This window comes from Lissotriton helveticus, chromosome 1_1 (genome assembly GCF_964261635.1).
Source record: "Lissotriton helveticus chromosome 1_1, aLisHel1.1, whole genome shotgun sequence".
NCBI classification, from domain to species: domain Eukaryota; kingdom Metazoa; phylum Chordata; class Amphibia; order Caudata; family Salamandridae; genus Lissotriton; species Lissotriton helveticus.
The window spans coordinates 2,065,471,863-2,065,493,096 of NC_136057.1; the positions used below are offsets into that span (position 1 = coordinate 2,065,471,863).

Genomic DNA, 21,234 nt, shown 5'->3' on the forward strand with positions numbered 1-21,234 from the left:
CTTTATCTGTATGAAAAGGAATACATCTCCTACCTCTTTCATGCCCTTGACCTATCAGCATGACCACTGAGCTATTGTTCTTCTCAAGATTACCTTCAAATATATACAAAGAAGGGACGATATATGATCTCTGCCCTAAAAAATGCACCTCCACTAAAATCACATCTCCATCAACAGAAGGTCCACTGGGGAACTTCCTCTGGGAGATATCTTTGAGGAAGTAACGATTTTACCACATTCGCTGTCAAGCTTTGTGGAACAGGACACTATTCAAAGTTAGCATATGACTAGTATTTACAATAGCAGAACATGTTTTCAGATACAAATGAAGATAGGTTACGTTTAAGTCATTTAGCCCCAAAAAATGGCTACATAAAGCTATAGGTTAGAGGGCCACCAGTTGTCTTCTGCAGATATGTCATGTAGCCTCCTCCCTGTAATAATGGATCTATTAAAGATTTAAGGATTTGGGTTCTGCCCATAAACCACATTTGTTTCAAACTTCAAATGTTGCCCACTAATTTGATTAGAATATTGATTCAGTGACCCATCATATCACCACACTAATTATTGAAGAATTGTTCAATATGGATGCCGTATTTCCCTAGAAAGTGACAATACTTCCCAAGAGGGCTATTGTTCCTTTGACAAGACTACAGTAGCAGTCCTCAGCAGAGCAATTAAATTCAATAATAGGACTAGAATAGCTTCCATTGAAACAACCAACATCTCACAGCATGATTCTGAAAGACAATATAAAGACTGTGATGTTAAGGTGCTATGCATTTATTCAGTAGTTCCAAACCACATGAGAAGTGCTGTCATACTTTCAATGGGACAGTCCCAGCACTTCTCAGCAGAGATGCTAAACTTATTCTGGAGTGTAACAATATGTCTCTGCAGTGCTGCTACACTTTTTATCGACAATAACAGCAGTTCTAATCATGGTATCTATACATTTATTGGCCAATGCCAACACTTCTTATCAGAGATGCTATACTTTTAACACTAAGTATCATATATCAGCATGCCTCTACCCATTAATGAAAATCTAAGAAAGTATAACTGCTTCTACTTTCCAATGTGTTTTATTTAATTTTCCTTCTTGGTGGCATACCTTAGTGAGTGCAGTTCTGAGGTTTGTATGTGATCTGCAGTCAAGTCTATCTTAAATGCTTCCAAGGTTCATTTAATAAGTACTAATTGTTCTGGCTAATAATATAAAATGTTGTATTCAAAGTTTTTTAACAAAAGCAATATAAAATGAATATATGTGCTTTTATCAGGCTTGAACAATTGATCAACTGGGAGCTGGAAGTGATACCCCTTCCAGCTCTTTTTAAGCTTAAATCAACGAGGCACCTAACATAAACAGAGTAGGTTGCACTGTTCTATTGTATTACATGGGGACTATTTCCTTCAGTGCAGACACACAATGTTTCCCTGCAGGAGGAAGTACCAAGAACCATTTGAAACAATATTCTCTTCAAGTCATCCTGAAGGGAACGAAGAACTAGTCAGTAGGCTCCATGGGATGAAGGGTGCATTTAGACCGTTACAGCTTCATAGCTGTCAAGACTTTCGATCACAGGATGTGTAGCTGCACTATGCCGATTATGTTTATAGACCTACAAATGCAGAGGGTGTTGGGTGACTGGATATCAGGTAATTTTTAATTTGAACCTGCCAGACAGCCAATGTGTCTAATGACGGAATAACTATTCTGGACTTTCCCAGGAACTTACAGGGGTTTATATTCTACCCATTACTTACATTGTTTGGATTTATTGTAATTTTAAGTTAATTGCTTCTTATTCAATGGCTTTCCTTGTCCATGTTGTATTTTTCTCTATCCTGAAGCATAACATCTCTTCCATCCTCTTTACTGGCCGACTTGTGTCCTTCCAATGCTCATTTTAGGAAAATGCCTCTTTTTGTATGGTTACCCCATTCTTTTTTATTGAACTGATGCTGATAGTTTTTGGACTGCACACTGAGTCACTTCTAACCAGGCACCAGTACATATGCTCTGACCCCTCTAATATGTTGAAATTGGCTATACTACTGAATGACATATATAAATGACCTATAAGTCCCTAGTATATTGTACAAAAGTGTACCCAGGGCCTGTAGGATAAGTGTCATTAGTCAAGTGTAGCACATATTGACATGCAACTCATGTCTCCAGGCCTTCCCCTGCAAGCAGTTTATAAACTGCCAAATCGACCTGGCAAAGAAACCTATTGCCAGGTCTAAACCTTCCTTTTTAGGTCTCGTAGAGAGACCTATAGGAGTGAAACGAAAAAGCCAAACCAGCGGATTTCAAGAAGTGCACAACGTCCTCATGCACGAGCTTGCCTGAGCCTTCCAGCAGCATTTCTCCTCCCCTTACCATTTGCTCCTGCCTCCGTGAGCTTCAAAGGGATCTGTTTCCCCGCCCACTGCTTCACACTCGCATTTCTCCTTCCTTCGTGCCCAGCCCCCCTCCCAGCTCTGCCTGGCCGGCACATCAAAGGCTGCTGCTCCCCTAATTATTCACTGCCCACGGATGTCTGCCACCCTCTCTTCTCGCCCTCTCCTTGTCTTACTCAGCTGTGGGTTCCCCCTTCGCTTTAATGTCTGGAAACTGCCCCTAGGGTCTAGCTTTAAAGCCTGTGCTTTCCAGACAGACGTGCAGATAAGTGTAAAGTTTATCTGTGTGGCTTTGTTGTGACTTTCTGCTCCCCTCATGCTCCTTCTCTTCCTCTCCTTTCAGCCGCCATCAAGCGTCTGGCATCCAAAAAGAGTCTGGCATGCACAAGCATCAGGCATTCACAAGCTTCAGGCATCCACAAGCGTCAGGTGTCCACAAGCATCAGCCATCCACAAGCGTCAGGCATCCACAGGCGTCAGGCATCCACAGGCGTCAGGCATCCACAAGCATCAGACATCCACAAGCATCAGACATCCACAAGCATCAGACATCCACAAGCGTCAGGCATCCACAAGCATCAGGCATCCACAAGCATCAGACATCCAAAGGCATCAGGCATCCACAAGCGTCAGGCATCCACAGGCGTCAGGCATCCACAGGCGTCAGGCATCCACAAGCATCAGACATCCACAAGCGTCACACATCCACAAGCATCACACATCCACAAGCGTCAGGCATCCACAAGCTTCAGGCATCAGACATCCACAAGCGCCAGCCATCCACAAGCATCAGACATACAAAGGCGTCAGGCATCCACAAGCGTCAGGCATCCACAAGCATCAGGCATCTACAAGCATCAGACATCCAAAGGCGTCAGGCATCCACAAGCGTCAGGCATCCATAAGTGTCAGGTATAACCAAGCGTCAGGCATGCACAAGCTTCAAGCATTCACAAACATCAGACATCCACAAGCGTCAGACATCCACAAGTGTCACACATCCACAAGCATACACAAGCAACAGACATCCACAAGCATCAGACATACACAGCAACAGACATCCACAAGCAACAGAAATCCACAAGCAACAGAAATCCACAAGCAACAGACACCCACAAGCAACAGCAACAAACATCCACAAGCATCAGACATCCACAAGCATCAGACATCCACAAGCATCAGACACCCACAAGCATCAGACATCCACAAGCATCAAACATCCACAAGCATCAGGCATCAGACATCCAGAAGCGTCAGACATCCACAAGCGTCAGGCATCAGACATCCACAAGCATCAGACATCCACAAGCGTCAGACATCCACAAGTGTCACACATCCACAAGCATCCACAAGCAACAGACATCCACATGCATCAGACATACACAAGCAACAGACATCCACATGCAACAGACATCCACAAACATCCACAAGCATCAGACATCCACAAGCATCAGACATCCACAAGCAACAGACATCCACAAGCAACAGACATCCACAAGCAACAGACATCCACAAGCGTCAGGCATCAGACATCCACAAGCATCAGACATCCAGAAGCATCAGACATCCACAAGCATCAGACATCCACAAGCATCAGACGTCCACAAGCATCAGACGTCCAAAAGCATCAGACGTCCACAAGCATCAGACGTCCACAAGCATCAGATGTCCACAAGCATCAGACGTCCACAAGCATCAGACATTCACAAGCATCAGACATCCATAAGTGTCAGGTATGCACAAGCGTCAGGCATGCACAAGCTTCAAGTATTCACAAACATCAGACATCCACAAGCGTCAGACATCCACAAGTGTCACACATCCACAAGCATCCACAAGCAACAGACATCCACAAGCAACAGACATCCACAAGCATCAGACATATACAAGCAACAGACATCCACATGCAACAGACATCCACAAGCAACAGACATCCACAAGCGTCAGGCATCAGACATCCACAAGCATCAGACATCCAAAAGCATCAAACATCCACAAGCAACAGACATCCACAAGCGTCAGACATCCACAAGCGTCAGACATCCACAAGCGTCAGACATCCACAAGCGTCAGGAGTCCACAAGTATCAGACGTCCACAAGCATCAGACATCCACAAGCATCAGACTTCCACAAGCATCAGACATCCACAAGCGTCAGGCATCCACAAACATCTGGCGTCCACAAGCATCAGACGTCCACAAGCATCAGACGTCCACAAGCATCAGACATCCACAAGCATCAGACATCCACAAGCAACAGACATCCACAAGCGTCAGGCATCAGACATCCACAAGCATCAGACATCCAGAAGCATCAGACATCCACAAGCATCAGACATCCACAAGCATCAGACGTCCACAAGCATCAGACGTCCAAAAGCATCAGACGTCCACAAGCATCAGACGTCCACAAGCATCAGATGTCCACAAGCATCAGACGTCCACAAGCATCAGACATTCACAAGCATCAGACATCCACAAGCATCAGACATCAGACAACCAGGAGCATCAGACAACTAGGAGCATCAGACAACCAGGAGCATCAGACAACCAGGAGCATCAGACAACCAGGAGCATCAGGCATCCACAAGCATCAGACATCCACAAGCGTCAGACATGCACAAGCTTCAAGCATTCACAAACATCAGACATCCACAAGCGTCAGACATCCACAAGTGTCACACATCCACAAGCATCCACAAGCAACAGACATCCACAAGCATCAGACATCCACAAGCATCAGACATCCACAACTAGGAGCATCAGACAACCAGGAGCATCAGACAACCAGGAGCATCAGACAACCAGGAGCATCAGGCATCCACAAGCATCAGACATCCACAAGCGTCAGACATCCACAAGCGTCAGGCATCCACAAACATCTGGCGTCCACAAGCATCAGACGTCCACAAGCATCAGACGTCCACAAGCATCAGACATCCACAAGCATCAGACATCCACAAGCAACAGACATCCACAAGCGTCAGGCATCAGACATCCACAAGCATCAGACATCCAGAAGCATCAGACATCCACAAGCATCAGACATCCACAAGCATCAGACGTCCACAAGCATCAGACGTCCAAAAGCATCAGACGTCCACAAGCATCAGACGTCCACAAGCATCAGATGTCCACAAGCATCAGACGTCCACAAGCATCAGACATTCACAAGCATCAGACATCCACAAGCATCAGACATCAGACAACCAGGAGCATCAGACAACTAGGAGCATCAGACAACCAGGAGCATCAGACAACCAGGAGCATCAGACAACCAGGAGCATCAGGCATCCACAAGCATCAGACATCCACAAGCGTCAGACATGCACAAGCTTCAAGCATTCACAAACATCAGACATCCACAAGCGTCAGACATCCACAAGTGTCACACATCCACAAGCATCCACAAGCAACAGACATCCACAAGCAACAGACATCCACAAGCATCAGACATATACAAGCAACAGACATCCACATGCAACAGACATCCACAAGCAACAGACATCCACAAGCGTCAGGCATCAGACATCCACAAGCATCAGACATCCAAAAGCATCAAACATCCACAAGCAACAGACATCCACAAGCGTCAGACATCCACAAGCGTCAGACATCCACAAGCGTCAGACATCCACAAGCGTCAGGCGTCCACAAGTATCAGACGTCCACAAGCATCAGACATCCACAAGCATCAGACTTCCACAAGCATCAGACATCCACAAGCATCAGACATTCACAAGCATCAGACATCCACAAGCATCAGACATCAGACAACCAGGAGCATCAGACAACTAGGAGCATCAGACAACCAGGAGCATCAGACAACCAGGAGCATCAGACAACCAGGAGCATCAGGCATCCACAAGCATCAGACATCCACAAGCGTCAGACATCCACAAGCGTCAGACATCCACAAGCGTCAGGCATCCACAAACATCTGGCGTCCACAAGCATCAGACGTCCACAAGCATCAGACGTCCACAAGCATCAGACGTCCACAAGCATCAGACATCCACAAGCATCAGACATTCACAAGCATCAGACATCCACAAGCATCAGACATCCACAAGCATCAGACATCAGACATCCAGAAGCATCAGACATCCAGAAGCATCCAGAAGCATCAGATGTCCACAAGCATCAGACATATACAAGCATCAGACATCCACAAGCGTCAGACATCCACAAGCGACAGACATCCACCAGCATTAGGCATCCACCAGCATCAGGCATCCACAAGCATCAGACATCCGACAACCAGGAGCATCAGACAACCAGGAGCATCAGACAACCAGGAGCATCAGACAACCAGGAGCATCAGGCATCCACAAGCATCAGGCATCCACAAGTGTCAGACATCCACAAGCGTCAGGCATCCACAAGCGTCAGGCATCCACAAGCGTCAGGCATCCACAAGCGTCAGGCATCCACAAGCGTCAGACATCCACAAGCATCAGACATCCACAAGCATCAGACATCCACAAGCATCAGGCATCCACAAGCATCAAGCATCCACAAGCATCAAACATCCACAAGCAACAGACATCCACAAGCATCAGGCATCAGACATCCACAAGCATCAGACATCCACAAGCATCAGACATCCACAAGCGTCAGCCATCCACAAGCGTCAGCCATCCACAAGCCTCAGCCATCCACATGCGTCAGGCATCCACAAGCATCAGACATCCACAAGCATCAGACATCCACATGCGTCGGACATCCACAAGCAACAGACATCCACAAGCATCAGGCATCCACAAGCATCAGACATCAACAAGCATCAGGCATCCACAAGCATCAGGCATCAGACATCCACAAGCATCAGGCATCCACAAGCATCAGGCATCTACAAGCATCAGACATCTACAAGCATCAGACATCCACAAGCGTCAGGCATCAGACATCCACAAGCATCAGACATCCACAAGCGTCAGACATCCACCAGCATTAGGCATCCACCAGCATCAGGCATCCACACGCATCAGACATCCACAAGCATCAGGCATCCACAAGCATCAGGCATCCACAAGCATCAGGCATCCACAAGCATCAGACATCCACAAGCATCAGGCATCCACAAGCATCAGGCATCCACAAGCATCAGACATCCACAAGCATCAGGCATCCACAAGCATCAGACATCCACAAGCATCAGACATCCACAAGCATCAGACATCCACAAGCATCACACATCAACAAGCATCAGACATCAACAAGCATCAGACATCCACAAGCATCAGACATCCACAAGCATCAGACATAACAGCTCTTCTGCCGGGCCTTCCTTCCCTGTCTATTCTCGTCTCTGAGCCCACAGCATAAGGCGTGCAGTGTGTTTTATTTATTTTACTGTCCATTTCAAACTGACTTTGTTGGTCAAAAAAGGATAAACGTCTGACTCGCCCCGACTGGAATCAGACACCAGATACTTCTTGTTGCACGCAGAAATATGTGGTGTAGTTAACTTGCTGAGTTGCCTTCACTTCATGGCTGGATAGAAAAAAAACTGTAAGGAGGCAGTCAAAACAATGAGCACACTGGTAGTCCGGCCTCTCAGCACTCACTATGCCCGACCGCTCAGAAAGCACAAAACTGTCAGAAAAGATGCTTTGCCTATGTGCAGGAACTAAGATCTGAACTCAGGTTTTGTGCCTTTGAAGCCAGAGGCCACATGTCCGCCTCCTTTTGTTTGGTTACAGTGATTAACATCTGCAAATTCATTTATATTAGTAGCATAACACAGGTGCTCGAGGGGACGCATTGAAACGTTGAATCAAAATTAAAATTGCACACAGTAAATTCCTCGAATACGGGATGTTTACTGTCGCCCTCTATCTTTCTATCGACCTATCTATCGCCCTCACTCACTCTATCTATCTATCTATCTATCTATCTATCTATCTATCTATCTATCTATCTATCTATCTATCTATCTATCTATCTATCTATCTATCTATCTATCTATCTATCTATCTATCGCCCTCACTATCTATCTATCGCCCTCACTATGTATCTATCGCCCTCACTCTATCGCCCTCACTCTATCTATTGCCCTCACTCTATCGCCCTCACCCTATCTGTCTATCTATCTATCGCCCTCCCTCTATCTATCACCCTCCCTCTATCTATCGCCCTCCCTCTATCTATCACCCTCCCTCTATCTATCGCCCTCACTATCTATCTATCACCCTCACTATCTATCGCCCTCACTATCTATCTATTGCCCTCACTATCTATCTATCGCCCTCACTCTATCTATCGCCCTCACTCTATCTATCGCCCTCACTATCTATCTATCGCCCTCACTATCTATCTATCGCCCTCACTCTATCTATCGCCCTCACTCTCTCTATCTATCGCCCTCACTCTCTCTATCTTTCGCCCTCACTCTATCTATCTATCTATCTATCTATCTATCTATCTATCTATCTATCTATCTATCTATCTATCTATCTATCTATCTATCTATCTATCTATCTATCGCCCTCACTCTCCCTATCGCCCTCACTATCTATCTTTTGCCCTCACTATCTATCTTTCGCCCTCACTCTATCTATCGCCCTCACTCTATCTATCTATCGCCCTCACTCTATCTATCTATCGCACCACCACAACATCACTCAGCCCCACCACAGCATCACCACTCAGGGGCACCACAACATCACTTTGCGCTACCACAGCATCACTGAACGCTACAGCATCACTCGTCACCACCACAACATCACTCAGCGCCAATCTGTGCAACCATTCAACAACTGGTTCAAATATGTCCTCTCAATGTTTCAAGCTTTATTACAAATATCACAAAAAGATGTTAATATTTTACTTCTGTTCTTGGATTTTCGTCACAATAAAATACACTGAACATAATCTTTACAAAAGTTATTTACAAAAGTTTAAGCTATTGCCATTATAAATTACAATAACTTCAATTTAAGTATTAATTATTTAAAAAAATTAAAAGCCATTGTTATTTGTAATATCAATACATCTAAGTCACGTAAATACAACACATATTGCATTACAAATGCTATAGGTGTCACATTTGCAAAAGTTAAAACTATTCGCATTGTAAATGACAAAGCTGTTAATTTCTCTATTTTCAAAACCAACACATAAATAAAAAATGTGTAATTTACAATACCAATAACTCAAACTTTCCTAATGCGAGACCTATTGCATTGCAATTGCTTGTTAATATATGTAAGCGACCCCTAAAATAGGCTCTAAATGTCTATAAGGAAAGGTGCATGGTATTCAAAAAGTATGCTTTCGATGTCCTGGCAGTGAAAAACCTCCAAATGTATTGCTCACTGTGGCAAGGCTGACTCTCTCACAGGGAAGCACTGAACTACAGTATAACACCTTATAATGGCTAATTTCAGTTCAGGAGTAGCTTAAAAATGGTTCAAGGAATTTAAAATCCAACTTTATGGTCATGTTGCGTTGTATCACTATTTATTGTGAAAATTACACATTTAGAAACTTGTCACTTTCAGGCCTGAGCCAAATATGCCTTTTGCCAGTGTTTACTGTCACCCAGGAGTGATTGATTAGATTTGAAGGGGTTTCTACAGCAGAGACAAATGTAGTGAGGAGGACCTTCCCCTGACAGGATTGCTATCTGGGCTATGCTCCAGAACTTAATTAACTTCAAAGGATGCCTTCTCTGTCACTAGCAGATGTAGCTCACTCAATGGCTTGCTCCCACTATTTTCCTGCTAGGTAGCCAAGCACCGCTCCTAATGGGAGAGTAGCTTCCCTGAGGACTGGTTTGAGTGACCACAGGAGAAAGTCTTTTAATTTCCTTGTCCACAACTCTACTGTGGGTGTAGGATGGAGAGGTTCTGCCATATTGGCTTAGGTAGAGAAGGAAACTGTGGGATAATTTACAGTAAACATACAGAAAGTTAAGCAAAAGAGGGTCAGGTCACGCCTGTGAACATTTACCCCATTGGTCAGGGAGTGGCTAAGAGGTTACACGACCCACAGGCTGGCCCTCAACAGTAATGTGAGAACCCCAGTACCCTCTTCAGAACACAGCTGCGCCTGTGGAAGACAGAAGAAGGATTTCCCCAGCTGTTGTGGCCTATAGGAGAACCCTCCGGCCTGGGCCTGCTCCCACTTGTACAAAGAATACTACAAGGACACAAAAGCTGCAAGTGGAACACTTTCCTGAACAGTTGACCAACTTCAACTGGATCTACCCTGGACTTTGATTGTGTCTTTTGTTGGAGTGAGTCCTGACCCTCAAATGCTGTTCCTAAAGTCGTGAAACCTTAGGTTGGTGTTAGGGTGTACATTTCCTGCCCAAACTGCAAAAGCTGAGACTTAGAACATTGTTCACAACTTTTATTCTAAAGAACCCTTGGGAGACGGGAACTGACATCAAGCCTAAGCTGTCATCGAATCCCTGGCCAGATCCAACTTGCCTGTCTACCCCGTTAAAGGAGATATGACTTCTAGAAAAGATTCTAACTTCAAATATAGAAGGCGTGAACAAGAGCGTAGTTGAGCAAAGCTGATCAACATTGAGATCTTCCTGTGCACGAATGCCAGACTTCCCGCACTCTGAGCTTTTCCTTCTTTTTCAGTGACTGCACCAGGACCTTGTTTTTCAGAAACCCAACCGTCATCGAACCAAGACTTGGATCCAGCTTGCCCCACCCGTGAGTCGTCAAAGACCACTCTGTTCCCAGAAAGATTTCTACATTGGAAGGTACCAGGACCAACCTGAACCTCATATCCGACACGTGCTTTTTAGTGCTAAAATTTAATTCAACTTTTAAAAATCATATCTCTGGTTTACTTTACAGGATGTTTGCAGTTTTAGTGTCATTTTGTTAATTAAAATATTCTCTAGTTTTATAAATTGAAGTGGGGTTTTTAGCTGGACATTTTTTCCGACCCACTGTGGTTTTATTTCTTTACCAGGCAAATCACACAAAGCCTCACATGAGGAAGACATAACGGCACTACAGGGGCCAACAGCCAGTTCGACTGCCCACGCCCACTGGGGCGGATCCCAAGAACTATATCAGGTGCCGTTGATGAGGTGTGACTACCGATAGATTGCCCCAAGAAGAAGTGCATGTCAGCACGAAACGCATTGGGCGCAGCGAGGAAGGGAAATGCTCCGGTTGCCAAATCTACAGCTTTCTACTAATAAAAGCGTGAATCACTTACCTCCTGGTGGTGGCATCATTGAGGAGACACTTTTTTGTTTGGAGAATATAGATATAAAACTCACCACTCTGTGACAGCACACATTGCCCGATTATTTAAGTGGTACCTGACATCTGAGATCGGACAATACAAATGAAAGAAAATGACACCCACACCATTCAGCAGGCTTAAAAGGCAGCTGTATCATTGCGACTTTTGTTTTTGGGCCAATCCTAAAATGGTTTTCATTAGAGCTGTTCTACATCGTCAAAGAGCACTAGAGCACTGCAGAAGCCAGTAGGTCAAAAAGGAAAGACCTATTGGCTTTGCAGGAGGGAAGGCAAACGAGCACAGTGAGGATGAGGTGGATAGGCAAGACACCCCGTTCTTTATGACTCCCCTATTACTCCTCTCTACCCCAGCGCTGCTCTTCGGAGCATGGGAAGAAGTTAGGAGGACAATACATAACACAAGATTGTACATTGGGTAACTGTGAATTAAGGGGAAGCTTCACTCTCGTTGTCTACTTGACATCCCCCAGTGAAACATAAAATAAGCACTCTTTTATTCATTTTTAACCATCTGTAATGATATGTATTTTGCAGAGCAGAAGGATCCAAACAGCAAGCTCATTCAATATTACTCATAAAGCTCTGTAATATGTGTACTCTCTGAGCAGAGAATTACACCTCTCAGTTTTCACTCTTCTGTGGTACACGTTGCACACAGCTCCTGATTGTTATACTTCTGCACTGTAGCTCTTTTGCCTTTTCAGACGTTACTGAAATAAAGTAAACGCGATCTGTGAACAGAGAAGGAGGGAGAAAAAGACTCTGCAACTAAGGCTTGATCGTGAGGTATATGCATATTGTAATCCTATGAACCAATTACTTTGGTTTTCATTGATGTGAGAATAAAATGTTGGTGTTATCTGTAAAGTGTAACTTGTCGCTGAGGCTTTCAGAGGACTGTGGAGTTTGGTTACTGCTACAGCATTGTGGGTGGTGAGCTGCAATGTCTTCCGGGATCCATGCTCTCCTAACCCGTTGACCGCGGCGCGGTGCGGGTGATTTATGACTGGGCGTGGTCAGGACGGCCCCCGGCCGTCCTCCGCACACGCCCACCATGACGTCGGACGGCCGAGGGCCGTCCGACGCACGCAAAGGGTTAATCGGTTGAATTCATGATACAATATACTTTCAGGACAATATTTAAAGCTTAGGCTTGTGGTAAAATATCTCTTAGGGCCATATGTAGGAAGCCAAATTGCGATCGCAAATGCTGAAATTCACAGAATTTCAGCATTTGCGATCGCAATTTGGGCAGTGTGCTACGTAGCACACAAAATCCCACTCGCAAAATAAGGAATCGCAAAATTTCTGATTCCTTATTTTGCGAATGCATTTGAGGAATCCCAAATTGCGATTCCTTAAATGCAATGTAGGAAGCACCCAAGTTGTGCGATTTTGGCTTAAGGAATCGCAAATTACCACCAACTTCAGGTTGGTGGTAATTTGAGATTTCTTTGAAAAATGCACTGGTAGGTGCTAATATAGAGCACATGTTGTTTTCCTGCCCCGTTCTAAATGATTTTTGGCTTGCCTTTGATCGAGCTCTGAAACTAAAATTGGCCAGACCACCTTCTCTCTCGTCTTCTCTAATATTATTAGATATACATGATGTCCTCCTTCCCCAACAGTCCTTAATAACTATCTTATTATCTTGTGCAAAATTGGCCCTTGCTCGTGCTTGGATATCTCCTCAGCCCCCACACATAATGGAATGGTGGGCCCTGGTCAATGAAATTTATAACATGGAGGTGGCTCTGGCTAGGCTTAGAGGGATTCGATCTTTATGTAAATTTAACAAAGTTTTTGGGTAATTTTATCTAGAATGCTAAAGTACTAAACCTTTTCAGATTTATAACTCAATATGTTATTTTGGCGTCCTTTGTAATATTTCTCCCTTTTGCCATATTATATGTATTATGTTCAAGATGACTCTTCCCTTTTAAGTTATGATATGATCTGTCTTGTCTTTGTTTATATATTTTTCTTCTCCACTTCTCTTGCTGCTAATAAAAAAAAATTTAAAAAGAAAAATGCACTTTTTTGCATTTTTCAAAGTGCCATGTGGCGCACATACATGCCCTTAGCGCATGCATGTGCGCCACATGTGCACACATATTTATTTCAGGGTTGCAAAAGGGTGTCCTATTGACACCCTTGCAACCTTGAAATTGCATTCTCAGTTTGCGATTCTCTAATTGGGAATAGCAAATTGAGAATGTCTTCCTATTCATTCCTATGGGGCTTCCAGATATTCCTTATTTGCGAATCTCAATTTGCGATTTGCAAATAAGGAATAAGTGGGATTCGCAATATATTTAGCTAATCCTACCTATATTGCGTTTTGCGTTTCTCTAATTGCGATTCTCTAAAAATCGCAATTTGAGAATCTCAAAACACGTTTTACCTACATGTGGCCCATAGTTTCAGGGTCCCAGCATCCCCCAATTCCCATATGGCAGTCCGGGTGCCAACCGATTGGTAACATGCAATATGCTGCTGTAGCTGGGTGCTTGCTATTCCTTCGTATTATTTCTAGTCTTTTACATATAGCACGATTCAATTTACATTTGTGTGGGCGGTGGTGGAATCGATGCCCTGCAACAAAGTATCTGCGGTTTGCTTTAGCATCTTTCCGGCAGGGCGCTATTTGACTATTCATGTCTAATTGTGTTCACTCGTAAAAGCTTCTCTCAACTTTCACAGGTACAAAGCGTCATTACCTTGCCACCTATTATGGGTGCATTGAAACAAACACAGCATATAAAAACTTAGCGGTATCCTTAATTTCCTCAACCTACCTGCTACTGGCTGTTTGGATGCTAAAAGCTTATCGTCAACTGCCGCACTGATGTCGCAGAAAATCTCCTCTTCGTCTCTGTCGGCATCAAACTGTGGAAAAGTAAAATCTCTAGTCACCAATTTGCATATTACCGAGGTCATGCAATGAACGACAAAACAACAAACAAATTGTTTGTAAACAGCTGCACCTATTATAACATTACTATGCGAGGGGAATAAAGTCATTGAACGCCGAGGAGTTTCACTAATTTTAATCGAAAAACATGACCAGATGTTCATAAACTGCAATTTTCAATCATTGTCTATTATATGATGTTTTGGGAAATGGGAGTCTTTATTAAAATAAATGAAGTCTGCATTACAAGCGTGTATGAAATGAGAAAATAGATGTTTGGATCGCTTTCTTGAAATGTTCAGATTTACAAGAGGTGGCGCGCAAATAACATGCTACGAGTCTGTTGTTTCGTCGCCATCTATGGCAAATTCTGGCTTCGGAAACAAGTTGCTAAATAATGTGTGCAAAGAGTAGTTAGATTGGTTACTTTTGCTTCAGAAACATACACGGTAGGGCCAATAAGGGCTCCTTCTCTTACCTTGGCTGATATACAACTCCCTCCGCCCCCGAACCCATGACATATAAACTGCTTTCCTCTTCCCAAGTTAGAACCACCAAATTGCCATTTAGTATCCAAACCTGGACGCTTTTTACTTTTACTTAATCCATGAATATATTTGACCTCCCCACCCAAAACATGTATGGCTCCATCAAGGTCAAACCTAGTGCTTACTCATTATAGTACCTATCCCTCCACCTTGGTCATGCCAAGAACAGCATCTGGCAAGCTGAGCAAAGGTCAGCCTGACAGACACTTTTTTGTTCAGATCAGGCAGCCAGGAGCTAGACATGCTCTAAATGCACAGGCTCCTGGCTGTCTGAGCTGTACTTCGCCAGGCTGAGGATGTCACAGCTCCTGTGGGTGTGACCGCTACAGCCTGGCAAATTGCCTCGAGGCAGTCTCCCTCATGATGAGGGGTAGTATTTCTGATAGACTTAGACCTGGGGACTTCAGATTAAAGACCTGAATTTTCCAGGGCTGAGTGTCTATCACTGACACCTCGCCACAGAGTGAGTTGGGATGAGCAACTCACTCACCCCACCCAACCCCACTCTGTGACGATGTAGGGGCTGATGCCTCATCTCAGAGCAAGAGAGAGAAAGACAGGTAAAGGAAAAAGGAACGGGGGCAAAATATAGGAAAACAGTGAGAAAAGGAGAAACCAGGTATGGAAAATACAAGAAGGAGATACAGATAGGAAGTGTATGCTTGTGGAAGAAAGATTCACCATGATCATGCTTCCTTGGTGTTTATCAACACTGGCATTCAGTCGTTCAGGTTTCCCAATAAAAACTTTGGGCCCTGCTGTTGACAGATGATCCCCATCCCACGTTTGGAAAATGTGTTTAACAGTGCAATCTAAACCCCCCCACTTGGATTGATCTATGTGAGGAGGGATGTCCCGGGGTACACGAGCAGTTCTTGCTATCAACTTCACTGTACTTCTGAAATCCCAAAGCATCATGTGTGGTTAGCAGCATCCTGTGAAACCAAAAGTCTGGTGCTCCTTACATTGGAGTTAGAATCCTTCCTTGCCACTGAGGTGGGAAACATGCTCGGACCGGACGGCGCACGTGTAAGTGCCAAAGACATCTACCTGTTTGTGATTGGCCTATAGGCGATACCTGCCATCCAAGTAACCGTATGTGAACCTAATCTACTGAGGTTATAATTGCCGAAGACAAGTGCCACTGTGGCAGCCACCCAGTAGACCTCTTCCAGTCATCAAGTTCTAAGTGACGCACTTGACCATGCAACATGAGAGCTGCTGCAGGTGGCCTGATAGTGGATGGGATGGCGGTCTTTCTTTATAAGTTTTGTCTAACAATTTTGATACAGTGAGTTCTTAAGAACATGAAGGAGAGCCTGGGAGAAATCCCAGTAATTCCAGCATGACCGTAACAAGTTTGGTTTGGTGACCTATTCCCATTATTTCAGAAGGATGATGCCTGTCCCCTATTCATGGAGGAAGAGTGCCACACTCCTCCCTATCATCACTCAGCTAGAGTACAATGTTTCAATATGCATCTAGGTCTTTCCGTAGAATGTAGAGGTAATAGCATCTTCTATAACATTTTCCAGCACAACCCAGCAAATGACTGCGGTTTTACCACTAGGTACTAGTAAAGCACATCAATCTGCTTACTTGCTCAGTAGATTATATGATTCCTGTCACCTGGCAGAAACAGGGGTGCAAATGTCTTAATTACTTACCAGTAATCTTCATTATTCTTAGTCCTCATCGTCCCCATCCTATTCATTACTCATGAGTTGAATCCACCTCCCCAGAAAAAATACGAACAGAAAATGCCTGAAACAAGTGCCATTCCACCATAGGTAATAGCCTATAAGGGTACCCGTTACCCAGCATTCCTTCTGGAATACCAAGCACCCTCCAACATCTGAAGGTCTCAATAACCGGGAGAGTGGGAGGGACATAATGAATGGTATGGGAACAAACGGGACTAAGAGTACTGAAGACCTCTGGTAAGTAATTAATTACCTCTACACCCTTATGTCCCCATCCCATTCATTACTCATAAGGAATAACAAAGTGGTACCAAAAAAAGACCTTCAGATACCTGTAACTCAAAACACAAAAGACATAAACCAAAATGCAGTAAAAGCATAATGGTTTAATAGAACTAACTAAATACAAACATATAGAAGACAAATTAGGGCAGAGCAGAGTCTAAAACGCCAAACCCAGAATTCTTATGGGCATGCAGAACATTCTATAGGCAATAATGTCGAACAGAGGTATTTGGACCAAGCCCATGTAGCCACTCGACAAGTATCAGCAATGGACACACCACTTGACCGAGCCCAGGAGGAGGAAAGACTTCTAGTGGAATGGCCCTGAATGCCACCCAGGGGAGGAACCCTAGAAAAATAGTAAGCTAGAAAAATGACCTGCTAAATCCATGCACTTATGGAAACCAGAGAAGCCTTCTCACTCCTAAAAGATTAACCAAAAGAAACATAAAGGACGTCAGATTTCCATAAGAAGGCAGTCTAATTCAATTACAACAGCAAAGCCCTTTTCACAGCCAGAAAATGTCACCCCAATTGGGATGTTTCAGAAACTTCCAAAAGTGCTAGCAAAATAACCTCCTTGTTTCTGTACAAAAGCTGAAGTTACCTTCAGCACAAAATCTAGTCGAAGCCCCACCTTATCCTCATAAAAAAGTGAGAAAAGGTTCTCTTGCCATAAGAGCCGCCAATTCCCCTATCCTCCTACCTGAAGTAATAGCCATCCGAAACACCACCTTCAAGGTAACAAATCAGATATCAGCCCGGTCAAGGGGCTCAAAAGGAACACAAGTCAAATCATTAAGCACCTATAGGAAACCCCAAAGTTGAAAGAGAGGTTTAACCGATGGCCTAGAATGAGTAAAACCTTTAAACAAGGACACCAAAGCACCAGAATTCCCCATATTGCCATATAGAGCCTGAAAAGCACAGATAGCAGTCCCCTGACGTCTTAATGTAGAAATTGATAACTGATTCTCATTTTCCCTCTGGAAGGGAACAATCCACTGGAGAAACGGAATACTCTGTACACCAAGACTAGAAATGCACCTAATGGCGCCCATAAAAGTGCAACGTGAAAGGATGACATGAAATTCGAACTGCCACCACTAAGTGATCTGCCATCCCTTATGCTGCCAACCTCTATTCTCAACTTCCAAACTGACAGCTGTGGACTCTGACCAAGAACCCTGGTCAAGAACCAGCGAGGGGAAGGATAGAGAGGAAGTAACCAAGGATTCTGAAGGACCAGGGAGCTGAGAGTCGGAAACCATGCCATCCTGGGCCAAAAGGCAACCATCAGGACCATTATCCTGTCCTGTCTTGTCTTCCCTCATGAGGTAGGACAGAACCCTGGGAATCTGAGGAAAAGGAGAGAATGCATAGAGAAGCTCGTTGGGCCAAGAAACCAGAAGAGCATCTAACCTCTACGCTCGCTCCTGTCAGGTCCGTGCTCAAAACCTCCAAAGTTGAGCACTGATTCAGGAGGCCGAAAGATCTAGAAAGGAAACCCCCAATCTTTGACAGATTTCCCTGAAAACAGACACTTTCAGAGAGAATTCCTGCAAGGGTGGGAAAATCCAACTGAGAGAAACCTCAATCAAATTGTCCACTCACCTGATTTGGATAGCTGAGATGGAAAGAAGACTGATCTCTGCCCATGCCAACATTTACCAGGCTACTAAATTAAGGGATCTTGACCTGAGGCCCCTCTGATTGTTTATGTAGGCTACTGTCACTTTATTGTCCATTCTGAACAGTCGATACTACCCTAATAAAACACCCTGAAAATGCCACAGAGCTTGCTTGACTGCCATCAATTACCTCTATTTGGGCAACTGCCTGCCCTCCACCAGGGACCAACGCGCTTGAGTGGAGGACATCTCCAGAGTTGCTCCCCACCCAAAGGAGCTGGCATGGTCATCAACTAGAGTGCCTGATGAAACCTTTCTCCTCCATTTTTCATTTTCAGTTGCCGTGAAAACAATCTGCGAATCATCTGAGAATAGGGAAGAGCTCGGAAGTCGGAGTAAGAGGCTAGAATGATCTTTTCCCATTTTCACCAAAACCTTATGGGGATATCCAAAACGTAACAGCTTAAAGACTAATTTGATCACTTTTTTCTCTTTTAATAAGAATATGGTGGATTTTCTATTTTATGGATGAGACATGAGTACCTTCTTTCATGAAAAGCCTAACAAAGTTACAAATAATCCTAAATTAAATCTTATCTTATTTGTTAGGCATATACATAGGTTAATGTGTTTCTGGGGCGCCTAGCCCTCAGTAACAACATCTGAGGGATGGGTGGAGTTCAGGCAAAAATACCCTCTTAGGCTTTTTTGGGTAAACTGTAGATTATATTAAGATGTTAAAGTTAATTTTACATGTTTATAAGGAATTTTCCTCAAGAATATTTTTGAAAATTGGAAGCAAATGGTGAATAAAGAGTAGGCCTGTGCGCAGTTTGAAGACGCGGAACTCCGCGAAGTGACAAAAAAACTCTGCGGAGATCCGCAAGCTGCGGAGTGCAGCGTGAACTGTCATTCACACTGATCTTCCTGCCGCTCGGGTAGAAATTCTACCCGAGGGGCAGCTTGCGCTCGCCAACTTAGAACGCAGTTCCAGAAAAACAAAAGCGGCAGTTCACCTCCCTGGCCTAATAAAGAGCACAAGATGATGTCTTCCAAAGCCTGGTGATCGCGTAATGTTGGTCAAAAGAGGATGTGAAATGAATACATCTTTAGCTATCATCTCAGTGGGCTTTCAAACATATAACAGCCTACACAGTAGACAGCCTGCACCTTTCCTGAGGCGGAAGCCGGGAAAGCAAGTTAGCTTCATTTTTAATACTTGTGTTTGAATGTATTTTTTAAACTGTCTCACTTCACGCTTCTACCCACCTTAGTACCGCATTGCTCCCCTCGCAGCCAACTAGGCGCTGGTGCTGGGAACAGTCAGGGAGGCAGACATCTTGGGGGGAGTTTTGCAGGGTCTCTGCTCTAGCTTCTTGGCCCCTCCCGCCCTCACCTGCACATAAGTCGCGGCAGAATCTTGCGCGCTGACTAGACAGCCTGCACCTTTCCTGAGGCGGAAGCCGTTAAAGCGAGTTAGCTGAATTTTTAATACGTGTGTTTGAATGTATTTTTAAAACTGTCTCACTTCAAGCTTCTACCCACCTTAGTACCGCTTTGCTCCCCTCGCAGCCGACTAGGAGCTGGTGCTGGGAACAGTCAGGGAGGCAGACATCTTGGGGGACGTTTTCAAGGGTCTCCGCTCTAGCTTCGTGGCCTCTTTCGCACTCACCTGCATATTATGGCCATCATTATCAGGCTGCGCCATGATCCCTGGTCAAAAATCATTGACACGGATGGTCTATTCGTCTGCCAAACTGCATTCGTTAAGAACTCAGGCAATCAATGATTGTGAAATTCTCTATATGGATCTGCATAGCTCCAGTTTCTGCCCCACCTGTAATTTTCATCTTGATGTTCCCCACTTATGACGTCGTTTTTCTCTTGGCCCTAAGTCTTCTCCTAATTTTCTATTTGTCAGCCTAAATTGCCGCTCATTAGCCAAGCATAAAAGAGACATCTACGATCTCTTGCATGACGATTTACCAGACGCTTTGTTTCTTACCGAGACATGGTTGCACGATAGTTCAGGCCCTGACATCGCTGAAGCCCTGCCATCCAATTATGCCATTGTCAGGATGGATAGACTTAATAAAATCGGAGGGGGCATTGCTATAATATTTAAAAATTCGTTGCAATGTACGCACAAACCAATCTCCCTGAGCAATTGCGAGGCTGCCCTCTTTAAACTCACCTTGCTCCCGAATTTTACCCTTACTGGTCTTTTAGTCTATTGGCCGCCGGGCCCTATGCATTCATGGGCGTCACAACTTTCCGACATCATAGCCTCAATTCTTGTAAATTCGAGTAATTTCTCTATCATTGGTGACCTCAATATTCATTTAGAGGATCTTAATAATAACATAGGTAAAAATCTTATTGATGACCTTGCGGCCATGAACATTACGTTTTGGAATTCGGGACCCACCCATAAAGGTGGCCACTTACTCGACCCAATTTTTTCCAACCTCCCCCACATACATTGCTTCCCCGCACTTC

The 21,234-nt window shown here is 44.4% G+C and overlaps 1 protein-coding gene across 1 annotated transcript in view; it reads right to left on the bottom strand.

Annotated features, from left to right (window-relative positions):
- AK5 (adenylate kinase 5) overlaps positions 1-21,234 on the bottom strand; it is a 2,677,990-nt gene that overhangs the window by 984,572 nt on the left and 1,672,184 nt on the right. Inside the window, exon 7 of the mRNA XM_078645236.1 lies at positions 14,453-14,543. Within this exon, the coding sequence (XP_078501362.1) occupies positions 14,453-14,543 (91 nt within the window). The remainder of the gene's footprint in view (positions 1-14,452; positions 14,544-21,234) is intronic.